Source organism: Nerophis ophidion, linkage group LG16 (assembly GCF_033978795.1).
Source record: "Nerophis ophidion isolate RoL-2023_Sa linkage group LG16, RoL_Noph_v1.0, whole genome shotgun sequence".
Classification (NCBI taxonomy): Eukaryota; Metazoa; Chordata; class Actinopteri; order Syngnathiformes; family Syngnathidae; genus Nerophis; species Nerophis ophidion.
Genome location: NC_084626.1, coordinates 36,666,651 through 36,691,766, shown reverse-complemented (window position 1 = coordinate 36,691,766; position 25,116 = coordinate 36,666,651). Strand labels below are relative to the sequence as shown.

At 38.7% G+C, this 25,116-nt stretch overlaps 1 protein-coding gene across 48 annotated transcripts in view; it reads right to left on the bottom strand.

Annotated features, from left to right (window-relative positions):
• Window positions 1–248: 248 nt before the first annotated feature.
• znf740a (zinc finger protein 740a) overlaps window positions 249–25,116 on the bottom strand; it is a 37,508-nt gene continuing 12,640 nt past the window's right edge. For 3 of the 48 annotated variants that reach the window (XM_061875070.1, XM_061875068.1, XM_061875069.1), the window contains exons 2-20: window positions 24,707–24,879; window positions 24,302–24,526; window positions 24,034–24,180; window positions 21,731–21,851; window positions 21,462–21,545; window positions 18,981–19,064; window positions 18,466–18,549; window positions 18,000–18,083; window positions 17,330–17,413; window positions 16,635–16,718; window positions 12,244–12,327; window positions 11,837–11,920; window positions 10,262–10,345; window positions 9,904–9,987; window positions 9,406–9,489; window positions 8,430–8,513; window positions 6,144–6,227; window positions 5,679–5,797; window positions 249–2,429 (exon numbers count right to left, since the gene is read on the bottom strand). In XM_061875070.1, coding sequence (XP_061731054.1) covers window positions 2,256–2,429; window positions 5,679–5,797; window positions 6,144–6,227; window positions 8,430–8,513; window positions 9,406–9,489; window positions 9,904–9,987; window positions 10,262–10,345; window positions 11,837–11,920; window positions 12,244–12,327; window positions 16,635–16,718; window positions 17,330–17,413; window positions 18,000–18,083; window positions 18,466–18,549; window positions 18,981–19,064; window positions 21,462–21,545; window positions 21,731–21,851; window positions 24,034–24,180; window positions 24,302–24,526; window positions 24,707–24,751 — 1,923 coding nt within the window. In that variant the 5' untranslated portion in view covers window positions 24,752–24,879 and the 3' untranslated portion in view covers window positions 249–2,255. The remainder of the gene's footprint in view (window positions 2,430–5,678; window positions 5,798–6,143; window positions 6,228–8,429; window positions 8,514–9,405; window positions 9,490–9,903; window positions 9,988–10,261; window positions 10,346–11,836; window positions 11,921–12,243; window positions 12,328–16,634; window positions 16,719–17,329; window positions 17,414–17,999; window positions 18,084–18,465; window positions 18,550–18,980; window positions 19,065–21,461; window positions 21,546–21,730; window positions 21,852–24,033; window positions 24,181–24,301; window positions 24,527–24,706; window positions 24,880–25,116) is intronic. The other 45 variants (XM_061875071.1, XM_061875073.1, XM_061875074.1 and 42 more) reach the window with 45 other exon arrangements.

Genomic DNA, 25,116 nt, shown 5'->3' with positions numbered 1-25,116 from the left:
TTGTCCAGGGTGTACCCCCCACGACTCCGAAAGGGACAAGCGGTAGAAAATGCATGGGTGGAAGACCGTGGTGTGCTTGTGCATGTTTTGTTTTTTACTGGTGTAAAGCAATGTGTTGCAACTTGCCTGTGCGTGAAAAGTGCAACATCATTTAAATTGGTAGCTTTTTCTCTCCTTTGCATGACCAAACATAAGCGCTCAAGACAAGGAAATACAAATGGCAGCAATCCCAAAAAATCAAGACAACAGTCCTTAACAAATGTTTTTATTTTAGCATAATAGTAAGAAGCCTCTCCTCCCGATTTTTATACGGTTGAAACTAATTGGATCACAAGGGTACATATTTGTTAGCCCATTTTACAATAATTATTGTAACAGTTTTAGGAAGTTACTTGTATGCACTCATTTTTTTCTACACAAAATAATCAATATCAAGATTCTATTTCAACTGAGGACCATAACTCTGCATGCAAGACTAATAAAGAAAACAACTAATCTGTGGTAGCTACCTTTATGCCATCTCTCTCCTAATACCTTCATCAATAGAATGGACTACAAATAGCAACGATTTTGCTGTGGGTGGGGGGTTGTTTAAAAAAGGCCAAATATACCAGACTGTGAACTGTACTGACCCAAAAGTTTCTGTTCATTTTTTGAAAGGAGAAAGAGGCTTTGTCTAAAACAGAGTACAGTCTTAAGAGGGGGAAAATACCCATTCCATTCAGTCTTTCCCCCGTCTCTCCAGTGTTTACAATTTAAAAATAATAAAAGTACAGAATGGGGGGGCTTGGAGGATGTCAGACTCACATGTGATCTGAGAGAAAATTTGTGGATATTTAAGGGTTCTTCTGCATGGAAACAATATGAATATCATAACAAAAAAATGTGTTCGCCATGTACTGTATTGTCCTTTACAACAAAATATCACACCAGCGGCATCCTTTGTGCACATGAGGTGGAATTGTGTCAATGCATTCCTCAAATGTGACCCCGCACACTGAAGCTAGTATTCAAAATGCTCTTCAACTATATTGTACTGAACATAACCTCTTTATGTTCATCCTGGGAAGCATTGAGGAAACTACAGTGATCAGTCATATTCATACACAGCTTAAGAGTGTGACTCAAAACGGGTACACGAGAAGGGTCACGTTTGAGGAATAAATCAGCAGGGAGTGCTGTCCTTTATAACAAACTTGATTATTACAATGATTATTTGTGTATGCGCTTTGTGAAGGCTACACCCGATGATGACATGACGCCCCTCCACTAAAACCCACACCAAGCACATAATATCTGCATACTAAAGGCAGCGGTTAGTGCGTAGCAGAATGTTGCTCGTAGCGAACCGTCAAAACCCTCAAGCTTCAGTGTCACTGGAATCATTTTGTCAAAGACCATCCTGTGTCTCTGTTTGGAGGGAAAACGCCTACCGTGACATCAAAAGCTGTCTTTTGTTGATACATCTGATACACAATAATAAACCATTGAGGAAAAAGGCAAAAAAAAAAAAAAAGAAGTATTCTCACAGAGAGAAAAAAATGCCAATATGAGAAATCTGTACAAGCAACAGATGGGAGAAGTCGCGCTGCGCCTCTTCCTGACTGATCAGTACGTGCACAGCTGTGAGGCCAGTCACACTCAATGAAAGTCCCAGTTAACATCGCTCTATAGCTATTCTTTAACACCCATTGTTTGCAAGACTCATGGCTTAATTTGGCGGATTACAAATACCACTTAAATCCAACTGTGACGTAATAGCGTGATCAATTATTTACAGACAGTGCACCTCTAATGACGTTCAGAAGCAAAGCAGATGACTTCATCAATAGGAGTCATGGTCAAGCTAATGTTGCCATGGTGACTCCTATTGACAAAACAGCTGCCATGGCAAGCAAGGGAATTGATTTTCCCTTTTCACTGTTTGTAGATAGAGTACCAACAAGTGTAGATTTACGAGAACGATGAAAACATGTTTCCCCCCCCCACACGCAAAACAGAGTTAAGTACAAAACAGGAACACTCTTCATCACAGAAAAGTCTTGTCATTAAAAAAATATGGAGGGGAAAAAAAGAAACAGTTAACGTCAGAAAACATAAAAAAACAAATGTTCCGCTGTTATTAGTAATCCAAGACTGGAGCAGCATTGTCAGTCTGCGCTAGAGAGCGGCGCCAACTCAGCACAGAGCTTGCGCGACACCCGGCAGCCGATCCTGTCTCGTGTGGCCATGTGAACATGGCTCACGGGGGAATGTCAGACGGCCAGACGACCCGGTGGGGGGTGCATTGGGCTCCAGGTCGGGGGAACGGGTGGAGCTTCTTGAGCATATGGGCGCGGCTCGCAACATGGCTGGTTCTCCACTTTCGCTACGCCGCGGCCCTGGCACAGGCGTCTGTGTCGCAACAGTCGGTCTGTCCTTGAAAAGTTCTTTAGAAAAAAAAAAAAACAACAAAGTTAACACAGTTTTTTTAAGCACCGTTTACTACTACTAGAAATGCAGTGGAACTTGTTTAAGTCAGTGCCCTTCAGAAACTGAATCAAGGCACAATTACTTGTGACCTTTGCCAAAGACAAAGAATGAGCAATAATAAAGGATTTTTTTTTTTTACTCCAATATAACACTAAAAATTGGCCCTAGTGTATGAATGTGAGTGTGAATGTTGTCTATTAATCTGTGTTGGCCCTGCAATGTGGTGGCAACTTCTCCAGGGTGTACGCCGCCTTCCGCCCGAATGCAGCTGAGATAGGCTCTAGCACTCCCCGTAATCCCGAACGAGACAAGCAGTAGTAGAAAATGGATGGATAGATAACAGATGTGGTCATTTCAGCAAAGACATTAAAGCTTTTGTACATGCACTAATTTTTCTTCCTGTCGCTAACAATAAAAAAAAAGAAAGTTAAATGGGTGCATTGTGTTAGTTGTAGGGTACAATTCAGGCAATAGTGCCATGCTTTTATTTTTTTAAAGCTTCCTTTGCAGTGAACCGGAAGTCACTGTGCGCATCTTTTATTGCTTAACTATACAGTTATGTGTTTTTTGCGTCCCACGCTGCCTAGTGATTATGATGGCGTTAAGACCGCAACACGTGTCAACATAAACTACCCATTTTTCATTTAAAGCATTCTGTTTGTGTCATGTTTCGTTGCCTACTTGACTTTTGCTTTCGAATGGGTCCTGCACAAAAAGTGCATACAAATTAGCAACAAACATGACCACACTGACAAAATCATGGCAATCATCTTTGATTAGCAGGCAATCCTCACGATGCAGGTGCAGGAGGTCAGGCGCGCACTGCGAACTGTAAACCCAAGGAAAGCGGCGGGACCAGATGGCGTGACAGGAAGGGTTCTGAAGGACTCTGCGGACCAACCGGTGAATGTCTTTACTAAGATATTCAACCAGTCCCTATCACAGGGCATGATTCCACCTTGCCTAAAGTCCTCCACAATAATCCCCCTGCCAAAGAAGCTAAACGCCAGGAGCCCAAATGACTACCGACCAGTAGCGCATAAACTAACCATCATGAAGTGTTTTGAGAAACTGGTCCGAAGCCATATCACCGCTACCATACCACCTACAGCCGACCCTCACCAGTTTGCATATAGAGCAAAGTGATCTACAGAGGATGCCATAGCAACAGTTCTTCATTACACACTTACACGTCTGGAAAAGCCAAAGAGCTATGTCAGGCTGTTCTTCATTGACTTTAGTAGTGCCTTTAACACGATTCTGTCGAGCAGACTGATTCTCAACCTGCTGGAGTTAGGCCTGTCTAAACAGATCGGTTACTGGATCAAGGACTTTCTAACAGACCGCCCTCAGAGAGTAAAGATCGGACACCATCTTTCCTTGTAAGGCAGCTGAAGGAACTCAGCTGCCTTACAAACTCATTTATTGTGGGAATGTCAGTGAATAATAGTCAAGGTCTGTTGTGAGAATTGGCTCGTGTCCATCCCAGGTCACCTGCGTCACAACACAAATTAGCTGTTGAACTGAGACTGAAATATAAAAGTTGTGTCTGAAACAAGTTCAACTTCCTCATTTATATAAGGTATCACAGTTAATAACTACACGCCTACATAGAATGGCAAAGTTTGGGCCCCCAAAATGTTAGATTTTGCTGTCCCGCAGAGTGGCCGCTATGGAGGCAGTGCTTTTCTCGCTTTCGGACCTAACTAGACCTCTTGTATCCAGTTTAATAGCCAGAGACAAGAAAAAAACAACAACACAGACTTATCAATTATCAATGACCGCCAGGTTCTTATTCATTTAAATTTATCGTTTGATGGACTGACGTGTTGACAATCGGTACAGTCCTACAATTGTTTTTTTTTTGTTTTTTTAAATGTCGCTGGACATCGCATTTAATGCTTTTTAATGTCATATAAGGCCTTAATTTTTTACTAAATCCATGTAATGACTTTTTATTGCTTGACGAAAACCCTGCAAGAATTAGAAAGAAAAAAGATAATTTCCAAGCCAAATTTACCGTATTTCGGCTTCAAATCGAATGAGAAAAGTTAGCCTATTAACACGGACAAACGAGTAAGTATGCTCAATTTTTGGGAAATAAATGGAAAGAAAAAAAACTAAGGAAAGAGCTTTACTTCAATATGTTAAATATTTATTCAAGTGTGATTTTTGATACAACAAATTGAGAGTCTATTTTGTTTGTTTACTTATTTAAGACAATCAAAACTACTTGCCTTTCCAATTACAGAAGTCAAAAATAGTAATGAAAACTAAGTTAATTGCATTTGAAACGGTTACTTGCATTAAAACTATTATGTAGTATGATTGCATTAGTGCAGTTGTTCTCAAATGGGGGTACGCATACCCCTGGGGGTACTTGAAGGTATGCCAAGGGGCACGTGAGATTTTTAAAAAATATTCTAAAAATAGTAACAATTCAAAAATCCTTTATAAATATATTTATTGAATATAATACTTCACCAAAATATGAATGTAAGTTCATAAACTGTGAAAAGAAATGCAACAATGCAATATTCAGTGTTGACAGTTTTTTTGTGGACATACTCCATAAATATTGATGTTAAATATTTATTTTCTTGTGAAGAAATGTTTAGAATTAACTTCATGAATCCAGATGGATCTTTATTACAATCCCCAAAGAGGGCACTTTAAGTTGATGATTACTTCGATGTGTATACATTTTTATTTATAATTGAATCACTTGTTTATTTTTCAACAAGTTTTTAGTTATTTTTATATATTTGTTTGCAAATAGTTCAAGAAACACCACTACAAATGAGTTATACAATTTAATTAATCAGAAACTGATGACATAGTGCTGTATTTTGTTTCTTTATCTCTTTTTTTCAAATAAAAATGCTTTGCTCTGATTAGGGGTACTTGAATTAAAAAAAGGTTAACAGGGGGTACATCACTGAACAAAGGTTGAGAACCACTGCATTAGTGCTCATCTCAAAATAATGCTAACAACAATTTTGTTAATCGGTAATAATTTGTGGGACAATATATTCCATCCATCCATTTTCTACAGCTTGTCCCTTTTGGAGTCGCTGGAGCTTATATCAGCTGCATTCGGGCGGAAGGTACACCCAGGACAAGTCGCCACCTCATCGCAGGGGACAATATATTGTCTAGCAAAATGTTTTATTGGCCCAGGCCTAGTTGTAGGTTGTGTCCCTTACCTGCTGGCACCGCTCACACTGGTAAGGCTTTTCCCCGCTGTGCACACGCTTGTGTCTCTCCAGGTGGTAGCGCTGGATAAACCTCATATCACACATGTCGCACGCAAATGGCTTCTCTCCTACCAAAAAGCACACACAACACAGTCAAATGCGTCAATTCTTGCTTATTGCACCACTCATGTGTGAAATCTTCTTTGAAACGCTACAACTCCAGCAATAGTAAATAAAAAAGACTTATGTTTAACTTAGAGTCATGATGATTTTAAGAAACAAAAAAATGCCTTGACATCAACTCATTATGTGTTTGTCAGTTTGCATGGCCCAGATCTACGCAACAAGGCGGCTGCGTGTGATGCTGGTTCAACATCCCATCAAAGTGGAGGTTGTTGTGTGACGCGCCGGGAGGTGGGGTGAGGGTGCGAGCGGCAGTTGTGGGGAAGGAGGGCGCGGCAACGGAACGCATACCAGTATGAGTGAGGCTGTGTCTCTCCAGGTGGTTACGCTGAATAAACCTCATGTCACACATGGAACAAGCATACGGCTTCACCCCTACACACACAGAGCAGCGTATTAGGCCTTCCCGCCACACAAGTTCAAGTATGTGCAATATCACCTCTGCCACACACATACACAGACACACACACGCACACAATGTGGAAATGTTTAAGCATGCAACTATGTGAATACAGCTGTAAAACAAAGATGGGTCAAAATGTAGTGCTTCAGATTAACACGTACCCTAATATGTGTCCTCCTACCCTTACATGCAGGTAACTCACACGGATATTACATATATGTTTCAAAAGATGCATAAAATGTGGTATTTATAAAATGTGGCTATCATATTTTTTGTCTTAAGTTGCAATTGATGCCTTATGGAAAGGTGCTGAAATCATGTGAATTATCCCAGCCAATCAGTAAAGAAAGATATCAAAAAAGGTTTAATTAAGATAAAAACTTCATCATTATTTAAAAAAAAACAAAAAACTAACAAAAAAAAAAAAACATTAGGAAAATTTTAAAGCAAACAACCTTATCACTTACTACAGTAATTTTCTGGGCTTAAAATTTTATATTATGTCCATGACTGCAATAAAAGGGTGTCTTTTTAGTCATTTATGAAATATTTAAAGATTACCGCTTATAAAAACTTCGGAAAAAAATGTAAAAGTGGAGATTTAGTTTTAAACGGAAGTAATGCAGATTTAAAAAAAAAAAAAGCTTGGATGTTGTTAATGGATCATTCATAGAGAAACTGCTTTCAGTTTTTGTTTTTTAGAGGCCTGTTTATTTCTACTCTAATTGGTTTATTTAAATGACTGAGTTTCCATGTAGTTTCAGTTATTTTGAGAGACAAAATCAGGCTATTTTCACGAATTGTAAGCCTAAAACACTGCACACAAAAAGTTAAGACATTACGTTTTTCTTTTGAAATTTCAGCACAAACCTACAATGTATCGTTTATAGGCGAACCTTAATTTACCTACTCAAAACTTTTGAATGACCATGTCACAACTGTTTAATATTTTAAAACGTTTTGCACAACTTGCTATGTGCCAACATTTTCAGTTGGTTTGAGAGCCATACCAATACACTTAAAGCCTCCTGTCAATTCTCAGGGCCTTCAATCGATCACAACTGGAGTGTTCAATTTGTCTTAGAAGACATTTTGCCTTTCATCCACATAGGCTTCATCAGTTCAGCTCAAGGAATTACTTAATGGGACAGGTCTAGTCAGTCTAGTCTTTGAGCATGAACTGCTGAAGCTTCCTTGGATGAGAGACAACAGTCTAGTTGTGATGAGAATGATGTCAAAATGTGAACAGAATGGAGAACTTTTTATATACCTATACCAAGTCTAATTAAATCAGGACATTTATTTGTTGATTCATGGATCATAGACACCTGTTGTGAATTTTGCTATTCAGTTCCTTCTTTTTTAGAGAAAATTAAGCTGTTCAGAAAGTACTGAATCATTAAACAGCTAGACTTGCCATGGACATGACAAAGCAAAATATCCATACATTTTTGTGAGCAATGTCCTTGAATGAAACAGACTCAATTGCCATTGCCAGAACAATATGAAACAACTACAGATATTCACCATTATAATTAGTACATGCCTATGGATGTTCTCATTCATTCAAATCATTGTATTCTCAAGGCATTTAATCGATCGCAATTGGACTGTTCAGTTTGTCATGGAAGACGTTTCACGATTTGTCAGTTCATGTTCATAGACTCAGATTGGTCAGGTCTCATTTTAGATTGGTCAGATGGATCTCTCACTTGATCGGATCAATCTAAGTCTACAACAAGATCTGACGAAACTTAAATCTATAGTTTCTGAAAATAATCTAGCAAAACCCTACTAGGAGAGCCGAAACATCTTCTAAGACAAAATGACCAGTACAGTCATGATTGTTTGAATTCCCTGAGAATATAATTTGTACTGTTTCCAGCATCCAAACAACAGAAGTGACTCCTTCCCACTGGGTCTGCTACTAAAACGGTCAGGGTAGAAAATAAAAATGTATGGTTGAAACAATATTTTTGTAATGTATCAGACTGAGGCGCATGACGATCAAGACAGAATGTAGTACAAGGTCATGTAAGGTTTCTTTATTTGGTCTATGGAGTCAGTTTAGCAAAAATAGAAGCTCATATGAGCACTACAAAGCATTTAGAAATCTAGCTTCAAAGACATTTATTGGCTGTAGACATGAGAGGGGTAGGAGCTAGGACCCATACCCGTATGAGTGAGGCTGTGTCTGGCCAGGTGGTAGCGCTGAACAAACCTCATGTCACACATGGTGCAAGCAAAAGGTTTCACACCTAAACGCAGAGCATCAATACATTATTTCCAGTACTTGTCATTTTGCTACATCATCAACCGATCAGTAAAATTTGAATTGATGGGTTGTTAACCGCTTTTCACTTCAAATTACTCAAGCAATTTTGTCTCAATAGCCAATGGATAACATTTCAAGTTGGGTGTGACCAATTATTTTTTTAGATCCACAGCTGAACACAATATGAGCTGATGATGTCACACCATTTTGTTTGCATTCATTTAATGTCTACAGCAGTAAAACTTGTTCAGTTAGCTAGTCAACTGTCTAAGTAGTAGGGGTGTAATGGTTCAATTCATTGTGGGTACAGTTACAGAACAAAATGCAAAACATAAAACTGCTTAACTTGTGTGCCAACAGCTTTGATTATTTTTAAAATGACACCAAACAACCTGCAAACTGATTGCAGGTATTTTTTAAATTTGCTCGATTAAAAAAAATAAATAAATAAAAATCACGCACGCATGCACACACACACAGCCACTTGAATACATTATGTGCATCAAGAATGCACAATTAATCCAAAAATAGGCCAAAACATACACATCTTAGTTTTGGTTATAGGTTTCAAAGAAAATGTGTAAAACGTGTGTTACTTTATCTGTGCAGCAATAATAAATCACGCATGTAGTGTACACCTGTCTTAGCCACGCTTAACAATAGTGATATGCTGCTTTCGTCTTATCCACTTGTATAAGTCTGTTAGCGTACTCTGGTATTTCTTTGGCACGATCGCTAGCCCATGACTCCATGACTACTCACATAATATGATGATAATAAAATGAGATTACCAATACATGTACCGATACACCCCTACTAAGTAGCATTTTGAATAATATGTGTCGTCAGTGTCGTTAAGATGGGCGGGTGCATACCCATATGAGTGAGGCTGTGTCTTGCCAGGTGATAACGCTGAAAAAACCTCTTGTCGCACATGGTGCAAGCATAAGGTTTCACACCTAAATGCAAAGTGGCAATGTTACAGCACTTACAGCCTGATTTTCATTAGTTGCCAATACATTCCCTAAGCTATTGGTTATTAACCACACAGTTGCCAATTTATGCAAATAACTGAATCTCTTTCTGGTGCATTACTCTGCCTTGCTAAACCAGTAACAATCCTAATTCAACTGTTGCATTATGAATACACACTAAGACATCCTATCATAAGCCATGTGAGATAAGGAAAATGTGGTGCATTTTTCTAAGCAATCTTATCAGAAAGCAAATGACTTCAATAGTAGCATGAATCTTTACAGTATTTACCTAAATGCAGGTCTTATGTGGTTCATCTTTGTAAAAACTTTAGCTTACACGGCTTAACTTTATGAACAGATAACATGCTAATGAAGGGCAGGTGCATAGACGCATACCAGTATGAGTGAGGCTGTGTCTGGCCAGGTGGTAGCGCTGAAAAAACCTCATGTCACACATGGTGCAAGCGAAAGGTTTCACACCTAAACGCAGAGTATTACAAGTATTACTTTCACACTTTGGTTTGTTTTTTTGGGAGTTTTCACAATCCGATAGTGATGCAATGTACTTACAACTGCTCATCATAATTGATGGGTTGTTAACCAACATTAATTGTGACGCATGAATGCTTTGTTTTGTAATGACCAATCTCTATATGAACTTATCAAAGATTAATAGTAAGCATCCATCGCCAGTCCGTGTGTGATGTCATGTTCATGTAAGACTTTCAGTGTCACGGGCAAGGTGGGCGCATACCCATATGAGTGAGGCTGTGTCTCGCCAGGTGGTAGCGCTGAAAAAACCTCTTGTCGCATATGGTGCAAGCATAAGGTTTCACACCTGAATGCAAAGTGGCAATGTTATAATACTTTCCTTCACTTTGCCATTTTGTCTTTAAAATCATGCTTAACCTATTGGTTATTAACCACACATTTCCAAATTCATGCAAAATGACATAATATCCCAATCTTGTATATTTCCGTGTACATAGCCTGTTTTTCTTGTCATTTAGTGGATATGGCTGTGTTTTTGATGCCAACTTAGCTAATCTAAAACACTAAAAACAGGCAGATAGAAACTGGTTGCAAAAAGGTAGACACTCTAAAAACACATGGAAGGTGTTACTTAAGTAATTACAAACCCGTAAACAAAAATATTAGCAAGCATTCAGTATCTCAAAACTAAACCCTTTAGGTCATTTATGAAGGAACGCCTGTTTTTTTTTCTTGTATCGTATTTAATAAAGATGCAAAATATTTTTCCCAAGCCAATAACAATATATATTTTTTTTCAATTTAGATTTAACTTGTCTTAGCCACTGACTCTTCATATGCTTCCAAAACATCATCATAGCGATGCTGGCATTTCACGTGGCTGATGAGGTTTAACGTGCTAAAGCTAAACATTTTTTTTTCCCTCCTCTCAGAATGTTTGCAGAATATTTGGTGAAAATAGTACGCTAAATGTCTTTCTCTAAAACATACAAAAAGTCACACATGATCGCCATTATTGTTGACAGTTAAAGTGAGCTCAGGGAAGTTTTTTTTAAGTAAACCATTTAAATTTATTTTATTCTGTAGTCTATACTTTGTTGCTTTTTTGTTATATTCTCTCTTTTGTATAGTTTTTATTGTTTATTATAATTTTTAACATTTGATTTTTTTCCTTTTTTCTAGTGCTTTTGAGAGTGTTGTTTTTATCTTTTCTTCTTATTACTGAGCTAGTGTCATCAAACAAATGTACCTCAGAGATCAATAGTTTGTCTAAGTCTACTCAACGGTATTGTGACGAATATAGCAGATGCAGAATGACAATTAATATTAACTTAACAAAAATGGCAACAATTTTGATCAATAATTTCTTTTACAAACAACGACAATATCTACAAAACATGTTAAAGCTAGGCTGAATTGACAAGTGTATGCCATACCTATCTATTAGTAGCCTTACTTTTTAAAATAAATACAGTATATAATAAACATTCTGTTTATATATACTGTGTGTATGTACACGTTTTTATATATATATATACACATATATATTACACACACACACACACACATATATATATATATATATGTGTATTTATTCACAATTTAAATACTACTAGCATCGGGCTAACTGTTTTTTTACAGTTAGCCCAATAAACATCCCCAACCCCTCAAAGTCTAACAGACATGAAAACAATATATTATTATAAATATTATTTATCAAACCATACTGATCAGATACAAGAAATGGGCTATTTCCTGATGTGAATTGACAAATAAAAAAAAAGGGCACACTGATTTGGAGCACTGAATGTACTGGGCACGGTGTACGGACCCATACCGGTATGAGTGAGGCTGTGTCTCGCCAGGTGGTAACGCTGAAAAAACTTCATGTCACACATGGTGCAAGCATAAGGTTTCACACCTGAATGCAGAGCATCAAGAGCATTAATTTGTGTATCTGCCACAAACAAACAAAAAATCTTGATGTCTTCCACATCAACCTATCAGGGCTAAATTGATATCTGTGGTTAATAACCAATGTCATACCCTTACATAATTTGGATGGGCAAAGTATGAATTAATAACGTAAAATATTTTCAGATCCACTTAAACTACACACAAGTATAATTTCTATATTTAGAATAAATCTGCTCCATTGGAACACAGACATTTAACAGTGGATCAGGCATACAGATGTTGCAGCATCCTAATCGTGTGACTGGGTTAAGATTAGCAGGCGCATACCCATATGAGTGAGGCTGTGTCTCGCCAGGTGGTAGCGCTGAAAAAACCTCTTGTCACACATGGTGCAAGCGTACGGCTTCACCCCTATTGCACACAAAGTACCAGCTTTAGTGTGGAAAGGATAGATCAACTGCCAAAAATGATCGACACTTAACTTTACTAATTGCTTAGTAAAGTTTGGTTGCACTCATCAGCGCTTTGTTTGCAGCAGAGATTCCACCAGGCCAGGAAACACATCTGCATTCCAATTAAACATGACTTTTCTCTATACTGGGTTTCTACAGTCCGTGTTCAAATTAGGGGTAAAATTGACGGATAATAAAAATTATCCAGAGGGTACAAATAACCTAATCTGCAAACCTTAAAACTTACCAAAATAGCCAAGGGAATAATTGAGGTCCTTAATGGACACATTCCACCGAGCACTATGGCAAAGCCAATAAGAAATTGTGTATGCGTTTTTTTCTAAAGTTTTTTTTTTTTTTTACGCTGATCGCAGAGGTTAGACAATTTTAGGCAGTTGGCAAACAACTAAGCACAATATATTAAAACCGAACAAGATCAGATCCATCTGTGTGTAGCTGTAATGACGTTACGACAAAATACAATGTAATCATATGGACGACAATAACTTATCCTTACAAGAAAACATTCTTCAATAGTCTTTAAAATACTTAGTTATTTAACACAGGACAAAAGTTAAATAATAAATACATTTGAATGCTTTTAGTGACTCAAAAAAACAATATATTTCTTCATAATAAATAGTGTGTAAACATGTCAATGCGATTTAAAGAAAATGTTTCTACCCTTAAATACTTGATACAAGGGGTGTCTCCGTAAACTTTTTCCATTTTGACTTTAATCTTATACAATTACAAAAGGAATCATGCATATGTTTATTATTTTGTGGTGTGAAATATATGTTAAATTATTCAAAAAGACAAAAATGGTGAAAAACACTAACTTTTTTTTAAAGTACCCGTAAAGTGGAAAGACAAGTTGCCTATATAATGAAGCTACTATCATATATATCTGATTTATGACACTTAAAGACTTCGAAAGTTTGCAAATAAATAGATGTGATCAAAATAGCATCAAAATAGTAGGAACCACAGATCCCTTCCCCATCAACAACAGTGAAAATCATGCAGACTTTGTAGGAGAATATTGTTGATCCTGAATATAAAGAGGATGAGCCACCAATTTCAGAAGCTCTTCTAAACAAATGCTGCTTTAGTGAAATACTATGGCATAATTTAGCAGTATTGCTAGGGCTTAAAGTTAAAGTACCGTAATACTGATAGTCACACACACACTTGTGGTGTGGTGAAATTACTCTCTGCATTTGACTCATCTCCTTGTTCCACCCCCTGGGGGTAAAGTTTGACTCAGATTTTAAATTCGAAAAACAAATCAACAGCGCCGTTCAAAAAAGCTTTTATCAATTACGTCAAATAGCGAAAGTGAAACCGCTTGTATCAGGACATGATCTCGAAAAATTAATCCACGCCTTTAACTCGAATCGTTTAGACTACTGCAATGCCCTGTATGTAGGCAATAGCCAGGCCTCTCTCGCCCGCCTGCAGCTCGTGCAGAACTCTGCTGCTCGTCTGCTAACACAGACCCGCAGACGTGAGCACATTACCCCTATATTAGCGTCCCTTCACTGGCTCCCTATGCGTTACCAAATCAATTTTAAACTCCTCCTATTTGTTTTTAAATGTCTAAACAACCTCGCGCTAAAATATCTCTCCGACCTCCTTCAGCCTTACTGCCCCACCCGATCCCTAAGATCAGCTGCTACTGACGGTCCCTGACACAAGGCTGAAGCTTAGAGGTGACAGAGCTTTCGCCGCTGCTGTTCCCAAGCTCTGGAACGACCTACCTCTGAGTGTTAGACAAGCCTCCTCTCCTCCTGTTTTTAAATCTCTCTTAAAAACATACTTTTATTCCATGGCTTTTAACACTAAGTGATATCCATCATGCAATGGCGCCCCATTATACACCTGCTGTGAACCTGTTTTTATGTTTTATTTATTTATTTTTTATCATGTTCTGTTTGTGTTGTGTTGGCTCGGTTCTCATTTTTAACCTGCTTATTGTACAGCACTTTGGCTACCCCTGTGGTAAATTTTAAACGTGCTGTATAAATAAAGATGATTTGATTCGATTTGAGGGGAGCAGTGAGCAGCAACGGTGGCCGCGCTACGGGATCATTTTGGTGATTTAACCCCAAATTCCAAACCTTGATGCTGAGTGCCAAGCATGGAGGAAATGGTTCCCATTGTTATAGTCTTTGGTATAAATCAGCCGGGGTTTGAACTCACGACCTACCGATCTCAGGGTGGACACTTCAACTACAAACATAATAAAACGTTAACTTACTGTACAATATCTATTATTATTTCGATGAAAACTGATAGGATGTTCATATCTTCCTGTCCGGATGAACAACTAATCATGATGCACACAAAGGGTTAACAAAAAGATCTCTCTGCAGACACCATCTTCGGTTGTGTGTGTTTGTCTTAATCTTAGGGTATACACTGAATGTCACAAATGAACAGCATCTAGATTCAATGCTAAATCCTTATAATATCCAGATGAGTCATGATTAATATTCTAGAATAATTTTGACGAGCCGGGACACGAGCAGCAAGACATCGCTGCCGGCTCACAGTAAAGGCAGCAGAGTGCTACTTAGCTGTCTGTATCGTGCACCGCAAATAAATAGTTTGTTTGCTTTAGGGCTCATAATAACAACATCACTAATATTTGGTTATCATTCAGGTCACAATATGTATACAAGAGTATTGTTGGCAGGTTTTGGATGGTTATTTACAGGGTTTTGTGGGCAAAATAGAGAGCCCCCCATTGACTACACCGTTAGCAGACTTTTTATGTATTATTTATTTATGTGGAGGGGGTCCGGTCCGATTCGGTGGCCATGTACTGCTCGCCTGTGTATCGGCTGGGGACATCTCTGCGCTGCTGGTCCGCCTACGCTTGGGATGGTTTCCTGCTGGCTCCGCTGTGAACGGGACTCTCGCTGCTGTGTCTTGGATCCTCTTTGGACTGGACTCTCGCGACTGTGTTGTATCCATTGTGGATTGAACTTTCACAGTATCATGTTAGACCCGCTCGACATCCATTGCTTTCCTCCTCTCTAAGGTTCTCATAGTCATCATTGTCACTGACGTCCCACTGGGTCATTATTGTCACCAATGTCCCACTGGGTGTGAGTTTTCCTTGCCCTTATGTGGGCCTACCGAGGATGTCGTGGTGGTTTGTGCAGCCCTTTGAGACACTAGTGATTTAGGGCTATATAAGTAAACATTGATTGATTGATTGATTTATGACTTAGAATGTATTAAATAAAAAAACGTGTTCATGTCCTATATAGGGATTGTGAATGATACAGCTCATGTCTCTCTAATTTTTGCATATTTCCAGTACGACTGATCCGATATTATGGTGAGAGTGCAGAAGCATTACCGTTGTGCCATCAATATCTGGAAACAGCCGAAGGTATTTGGAGCGGAATATTCAAAATGGCTGACTGAATGCGTGGCATTTTGTGATATTTAAACTGTGTTTTTACATATTTTGTGGATTGTAAATATGATTGGATATGGTTTAATGGATACAATGAAACACAATTAATTAAGCATATAAAGTCAACTTGTCTTTCAACTCTACTGGTACTTTAATACCCGTTTGAAAAGGATTTATGATTTCTTGAAGTAAAAGGGGAGTGGTAATATGTTTTTTGGTGACACCTATTGGTCAATATAGTTCAGTTAATTATTCAACAACGTTAATTGAAGGATGCAGACACGTTTGTTACTGAATATTTTCAAATACGCGTCTGCCTTGGAGACTTTGTATCTTTAAGTTATAGTCAAAAATAATTATTTGATACTTGTTAATATTGATAAATTACACATATTAGGTATGTCTAGCTTGTGTGCTATTGTGTACTTAGCTTTTGTGTAGCTACAAGCTCATAGTAGCCTGTAGCTTACCATGTTTATCTTTTGTAAATGGCGCTTTTATCTGAGATTTTAGATGGAAGGCAATATAACTGATTTTGTCTATATCGGGACACCCCTACCTGACCACACAACAAAGTTTACATAAAAAGCTATCTATAGTAAAAGCCATGCATCTAAAGATCACTTTAGGTTGAGACAACAGTATTTTTACCTCAGGTGCCTTATCATTTTATGTACATGTAAATGCTCAAATACATTGTGGATACCATAAGGACATTATTTTACATCTTTATTGAAACGGATGGCAATCCATTTTTGAGGAAGTCATGTTAACCCGACATTGTGAGCAGAGTCGCAGGGAAAACAGGGGACGTTGACATAATAGGGACGTACCTGTGTGAGTGAGACTGTGTCTTTCCAGTTGGTAACGTTGTATAAACCGCATGTCACACATTGTGCAAGCGTATGGCTTGACCCCTGGATTAAACACAAGAAGGTGAGATTCATTTCAAAACTCAAAGTGTCACGTAAAAACAAACAAACAAAAAAAAAACAGCATGCTTTTCAACATAATTTATAGGAGACATTACACCGCAAAGATTGTGCAGACATCATAAACATAGGTGCAAGTGTGGATATTATCAAAAACCGGAGCTCAATACAAATACTTGGGAGCTACTTTAATAATGTTTGGTCTCAATGCCAACAGTTGGATGTCAAAGGTTTTAACATGAAGCCTATATAAATACACCAGTTCACTGGTCAAAGGGTAAAAAATTCCTCCATTAACTCTGAAGAAACGTAACTAAAGATGCCTGCCATTGAATCTTTGTTGTGTAATGTGCCTGTTCCTGATCGTTTCAAATTGTGCTCAATGTTACGCATGCTATCATTAGTGTTAATCCACAAACGGGGTCACTTTTTCAGTGGACAGTTTTCCAACAAAGCCTAGTTTTAGTGGGAGTTTACCGCCAATTATAAACTAATGTTACTGCAGGAAAAATGACATCAAAGAAAAAGTTAGGACATCTTTTAGGTTGGTTATATTTTATGGCGTTGCAGTGAGAGGGGAAAAAAATGCAGCATACCAGTATGAGTGAGGCTGTGTCTTGCCAAATGGTAACGTTGGAAGAACCTCATGTCACACATGGAGCAAGCGTACGGCTTCACCCCTGAATGCATACAGTACCAAACTTTATTAAAGTGCTCCTGTCAACTATGAACAAAAAATGATGACATGATCAGTATACCAGTACGCTACAATAACTAAGAAGGCCTGACTCACACGACTGAACTAATCCATAAACAAAGCTACTACTCAAAAATGTACATGATCAAAAGTGATTCAAGTCTGTTTGTCTAATGCTTTATTCCCGGTTCCTACACCGCTCGGCTTGGCTCTACTTGACTTGTTCGTGGTCGGTTCCTCACTTCAATCCTGACGCGACAATAAACAATAAAATAAAATAAAATAGACAATATTAAGAGAATATGAGATTTTCATACAAAAATGTGACTGTTTAGCAGGAAAATGGACTGCTGCAAAAGTTACACTTGCAGAGTATTCAAGTATGCTTAATGTTGTAAATGCTAGTTATAAATCCTGGTTTAATGTTAACGGAGGAAATGCACAAATAGTGAGTAGAGCTGTTGTGAGCAGTGTGGCTACCGTGCAGTGGAAAAGGGGCTGGTGGGTGAGGCCTATACACTTAGGGCACTCCATGGTGTTATCAAGTTAGATAGGTTGAAAACATGTACCCGTATGTGTGAGTGTGTGTCTCGCCAGGTGGTATCTCTGGAAAAATCTCATGTCACACATGGAGCAAGCATATGGCTTCACCCCTGCACACACAGAGCAAAAAAGTTTTGTAAAAAAAACAAAAAAAATACCTCACTGAAGTCAACAGGGCACACCCAGTTATTATGTATCCAGACATGCCAAAAGCAGTGGAACAAGTACATGACACTTTACGCATTAAAGCTATGTTTTTTATAAGATGGCACAATATGAAGAGTACTTAATCAAAGTGAAGGCAAATAATTGGCCACAACTCTCTGCAGCAACAACTTCAAGGGTAATGATGAAAAACAGTAACAACTTAGCACTACTACAGAGGCCCAGTTCATTTTAATAATACTTCAAGTGGCCAGGAAATTTAAGAGTTCATTACTAGTAGGTTGGGTATGCGGCGTTGAAATATAGCAAGTAAGAGCAACCTCATACCCGTGTGAGTGAGGGTGTGTCTTGCCAAGTGGTAGCGTTGGAAAAATCTCATGTCACACATGGAGCAAGCGTATGGCTTCACCCCTACACACAGAAAGTATGTCAATATTAGCTACAAACAGACAAAAGTCACATCAACTTTTCCCTAACAGACGCTCTTCTAAGACATCAACAGGTCCTTCATGTAACTCAGAGAACTATCATTTGCTGTGTGTAGTTATTATATGCACAAATACTTTTTAGCCACAGTTAAATTGTGTTTAAAGATTGCTTTAGTGACCAAGGAGTAAATTCGCAGAACAAATGGGAGCATTTAGCCAGGGAAAAGCTGACGTTAAGTAAGTACTGTACATTTAGATCTTAAATTTAGCTGTCCTAACATGTCTGGATACATCTTTTTTTCTCCTCACATATCAAATCCAACACATCGATCAAACTGTAAACTAAGTCACTATGCTAATGTTACTTGTTGAGAAGTGGATTTATGAGATGAGCTCATGTAAGTAGACGCATACCAGTATGAGTGAGGCTGTGTCTTGCCAGATGGTAGCGTTGGAAGAACCTCATGTCACACATGGAGCAAGCGTACGGCTTCACCCCTACATACACAGAGTAACACATTAGCTACCACGTACGTTGCTCTGGTAGTAGAAAGGACAATCATTAAAATGTTTGCTGGATTTTAGGTCCAATTTTGTGGTTTCAGTTAATGTTCTGTGTGGAGTTACAACACACAAGCAGCCATAGGATGTGAGCCAAGCATGCGTGAATTACACACAAGGCAGCAGCAGCAACAACAAGACAGCAAACACACGCGGAAGATAGCGATCACACTGGTCAGCTGCAGCAGACACATTTGCACCAATAGTAGCTATGATGAATGGGCTTTTTACATTAAAAAGGGTGTTGTTTAAATATATTTTGATTGTTTCATGGAATGAATCCAAAGTGATGACCTGCCAAAGAATGTTAAAGCCTGCCATTCAATTGCCACCCTAACGCACAACAGCGTTTTTTAGGAAACCCGAACCAAAAAGGAAGATAATCAGAGTTCAGCCACATTAACTATAGCCATTAATGTATGTAGAAAATATGTGGACATCAAAGGACTAAATGCAACCAACAGCAAACTCTACCTAGAGACTACACCAGGCAACCAACTTGAAGAGGTTCATCTACAATAAATCATAAGGTCTATACAACCACTACATTGTACCAGCGACAGCCAACAATTATAACCACATACAAAAACCACGACCTACCCTAGTGAATAACACTATAAATATTTGATAGACATTATTTATATCACAATTACCAACAATACATTAAAAATAAATCACCAAATTGAATAAAACAAGCAATGTCGCCATACAAGTCGCCCTAAAAATGAATCAAATGCTGCTTGATTGAAATAACGATAATAATGGTGTATTTGAACATGTTACAGCCAGATATGCTCCTATGGAATGGACAGTGATGAATAATGCAGAATAAGGATCTAATTGTGATAGTTGTCTGTTTCAGCAATGTAATTTACAAAAAGGTAAACAAGGTAGACTATAGGCTATGAGCTAGCAGCTTCACTAAAACTAAGCACACAAGCTCAACATACATAACAAGTGTCCTTACTTGAACAATAGTTCAGTCTAAAACAGGAAATTGGTCTAAATAAAAAAGTATTTGCATATTACATAAGTATTTGCATATTACATACTAAAAAGTCTCCATGGCAGAAGCATATTTAAAAGCATCCGCATCATTCAACTTACTGCGTCATGATCTTAACTTAACAAATTTTACTGGTCACTAGGTGTCGCCAAAAAAAAAACCACCACTCCGCTTCAACTTAAAGACAGCATCCAGACAGTTAATAGTAATAATAATAATAATAATAATAATAATAATAGGTTAGCATTTTTCATACCTACCATTGTTCTCAGAGTGACTTCACACGATAAAGCCTTTTCTCACGTTCCACACTATAAAATAAATGTATGATTTGTGCTAATACCTATTGGATCAATATTGGTATCGGCCAATACTAACGGTTCCACTGACAATATCATCGCAATCTTTTTTAATGCTCGGGCCTCTCTCTGAAAAGTCAATACAAGTCCTGTGGAATGCTTACTACCATTTTGTAAGACTATTCACATTTGAAAACGACTTGATCCTTTTAGTTAAAACAATTCCGTGAATGAAAAAAAAGGTGATGAGTCAAAACGCAATCATATAACAATCCAAACTCAAGACCAATACTAATGTTTAAACATAGTCCTCTGATGTCCATGCAATGATTCCATAATGAAAAAAATAAAATAAAATTGCACATTTGGCATAATTCCATATAAACAGTGGTGTCCGAGAGTCAGTTTCAAGTCGATCATCAAGAAATCTTGCTTATTAAACTTTACCTAATTAGAACCCAATTATTGTTTAGTAACAGTTCAGTACTTTAATGACCTCTTATACTAATTGTTTTATAATATCACATGTTCTGTCCATATGAGGCAATTTGTACAGATGCAGTGGATCTTACTTAAATACTCTTTTAGGCTGTCCAACTTTAGGAATACACAGAAAATCAATGCAATAACAATAAATGACGGAATATGGAGAAACATATTTTCTGCCATACAAGCAGAAATTTGGATATAATTTGGAAAAAAAAAATCAACTCATTTTGGGAATATAATATTGTGGGATTAGATTAACAGCAAGAGTTTTTAACAGTTGACTTGTCACTGATGGAGCGCACTGTACTATTACATGGTATGGAGCAGGTTTAATTGAGGTTGTGGGACCAGAACTAAAGTAATATATTCCGCTTCAAATGCTTTGGGCTGAACATATTTTTGGGGGTGGCTTTGTTGGAAATTACTGTCCACAGACAAAATGAACCCTGAGCATCCGTCCATTATTTCAAGTGTCAAGACTACAGATGTAGCATGGAGGATAAACTGTATGTAATATGGGTACGGTTAAAAGACGCATACCCGTGTGAATGAGGCTGTGTCTCTCCAGGTGGTAACGCTGAATAAACCTCATGTCACATACGGCACAAGCATACGGCTTCTCCCCTAAACCGAAGAGCACCAGTTTTAGTTCAAGCTCCCACAGAAACCACTAAAACTGTGAGGCAAAATCCTATGACCAAACAAGGGTTTTTAAGCAGGCTACAGTAAACCTTACAGGACAGTGCTTACAATCTCCAGACAATTTCAGCTAAGTATTCAAGAATGTTTGTTCAATACATGAAGCATACCTGTATGAATGAGGATATGTCTCTTCAGGTGGTAGCCGCTCCTAAATGCTCCGTAACAGTGGTCACAAATAAAGTTTTTCTGCACTTTGGAAGACGGACCGTTCTCATCTCCACCTGTGCCCTGAGGAGGACAGTAATGAATAACTGTTTAATTGTTCTTGCACCAACGCCCACCACTGCACCACGCATATACACTACGGTTATGGCTGTTTTCGTGTGTTCTAATTATTTTGTTAGGGCGTACTCACGCTAGGCCAGACTTCGGCATGAATCCCTCTTCTGGCAGCCCCTATAAAAGCATTTGCTTGTCCCATCACTAACCAACAGTATTGCGGACGAAAACACGAAATTGGCCAATAAAAACGGAATCTACTGTTCAACGTGAAACATCACAGAAGTTTACATTTGCAAATGTGAATTACCCGCTAAGTCTTTGAACAAACCATGAAGGTCCCCCAGACTCCTGCCACACATCTCACGGACGACACGACCGATGCAAGTTCAATGTATGGACGGATCAGCAGTCGTAGGAAAAAAAATGTCCAAAAATGTATTTTTACCAATAAATATAAGGATTGTTGCATTTGATTTACTGACATTTTATAAAATGTTATGGATTACACAAAAAAGCATAAATTATACGGTGGTAAAAAAACTCTTCTAAAACATTTAAACAACATTTTTTAAAAACTACAACGGATTTCATTGGGACCCACACCACTGGCGACTTGTCCAGGGTGTACCCCGCCTTCCGCCCGTTGTAGCTGAGATAGGCGCCAGCGCCCCCCGCGACCCCGAAAGGGAATAAGCGGTAGAAAATGGATGGATGGATGGATGCAATATTGGTTAGCGAATTCAGGAAATCAAACGGTGCCATATTTTGACCATCCGGTTGCAGGCTTGTCACGTCCGGTTGCAGACTAAACACTACCTAACGTAAACAATCACTCAAGCAGCACTCAGCCGAACCCAATTTAAGTAATGTTGCAGTTTTCAACACCAGGGAAGCATGTATAAATGCTCAAACGTAAAGTAAGGCTCCACTCTTCCAAGATGCGCTAGTTTTACATTGGATGTGCCATAGACAGGCTACTATTAGCATTAGCAATTTTATGTGGCGATTTAAACATCTCCAAATTTGGTAATGAAAACTACAATCAAGATGAATGTTACAACCAAACAGCTGGTTTTTAATAAGCACTATACTTACAATATAAACACTTCACAAGGCACAAAATAACATTTGCCTTTATAGAAAAAGCTACTTCCTCGTTAAACAATATACCATAGCCTATGCACAAAAGTAACACAAATCGGTACCGTTGAGTACTAGAATCGATTCCCAGAGACCGGAAATTTATACAATATCGGTTCAAATTTGAACGGTACCCATCCCTAAATATCTTTGGCTCTGGATTATTTGCATTCTTGTTTTGCATATTTCTGATTATGTGAAAGGTGTCAGCTGTCATTAATTCAATACCTGCGAGAGGATTGATTGCATTAACGAAATGACGCACTCTTGTTACGCACGAGACTGTAGTCATGACTTTGAGTTTTTGATTATTTTCTTTAGACATAAACAAGCAGCCTGGACATAAACTTTTTGAACTGATGCCCTCAGGCAAGAGATACAGGACAATAAAATGCCGGACCAACCGTTTTAAAAACACTTTTTACCCGAGAGCAATAGTGTCGCTGAACACAAGATAACAATAATGACTGTGCATGTGAGCTGTATTTTTATCCATTTATCTATGTTCTTATGTATGATTTTTGCACTAAATTAGTTTGCATACAATTTCGTTGTACAATGACAATAAAGATATCTTCTATTCTATTCTATTCTGGATTGTTTTCGCCAATCATGCTGTGCTTTAGATGTTAAGTAGGACCAAGCACGGTAAGATTATCATAGTAAGTATGGCCTTAGTGTAAAGTACTGTTTCAATATTTTGTTTCTTATAGAGTTAAATGCAAATTAACTAACAATCCCTTCCAAAAAGGCCTGTTGTTGCTCCCCCTGTTATCCACACAAGTGTCGTTATTGTGCACCGCTTCGCCCTGCTCCCCTCCCCCCCTCTTTCCTCTCGAGATCCTCCACCCCCTCCACATCTTCCCTGCGCTCCTCCCCCCACCCCCACGCACACAAACAAATGTGCAGACTATGGACAGTCCCAAGAGGGGCACTCTTTCAACGAAGTTCCACAAGTTTTTGTGGAACAAAGCATGTGCTACCAGCTCTCTGTTGGTAAAAGGAACACGCGTAGACCCTTCCCTGTTTTGCGATCACAGCCACTGACCTTCCCTCCCCTTCCCTCTTGTTCTCTCACTTTACAGGGCGCCACTGATTTCCTGTTCTTTTTTTTCTGCTGCATGTCCTCGTTGGTCCTCATGTCTTTCTCGTCCAGCAGGCGCGGCGCTTGGAAATCGCCTTCCTTCCGGATCAGCTAAAATCACAGAGAATATTAGTTAAAAACATTGCAGCTTCTTGAAACTAAACATTACAAACACATAAGAAATGCCTCAAAACTGTTCATAAATGTGCATGCAGGTTTTGAAAAATATTACAAAGGTAGCATTCATAGAGTGCCAATCCCGGTCAGTCCTAACCAGTGGTGGACAGCTCATGCCAGATGGGAGGATCATGTGACTCTGGGGAGCACGGTCAGGTCCGTCTCTCTGTGGCGGTGCATGGCCAAGTGGAGCCATCATTTTCTTGGGGGGAGCTGCCATGGTGCTAGCCTGCATCAGAGCCATGCTGGACAGCACAGCTTCACAGCCAAGCAGACCCGCCTGGGGGAAATTAAAAATGTGTAGATTAAATAATCTCTTAAATGACTCGTCTCTTACGTCTTTGAACAAGCTGCTTCTAATATTATGAAGCTAATTGTAAACGACAACATCCTGAGTGACACAAGACAGCTCATTCAAAGTTATGTGCAACCACATTGGTGTTCTAGAACAGAAACAAACCCATTTCATATGGTCACGGACTGAGCTGCTGGGCAGATGTGACATTGCTGTGGTAACGGTGTGTGTGAGCGCAGGGACAGGGGTGGGGGCAAGGTCATCCAGAGATCCGTCAGTCAGTCAGGATGGTCAGGCTGGTGAGAAGCCACACCCACTTCACTCATCTAGCATTAAAACTGAAGAAAAGGAGGATGTGGATGAAATAGACAAACACGGCATAACAACAGCAACAGTTCTTGCCTTCCGGCAACATGTACTCTACTAAAGGCAGGGGTGTCCAAAGTGCGGACTCTGGGTCATTTTTGGCTCACATGTGTTTTTTTTCTTTGTATTGACCCTCATCGGTTTCCAGCCCGCCCCCTCAAAAATAAAAAATACTATCTAGAACTTATGTATTTATTTAGCTGTACAAA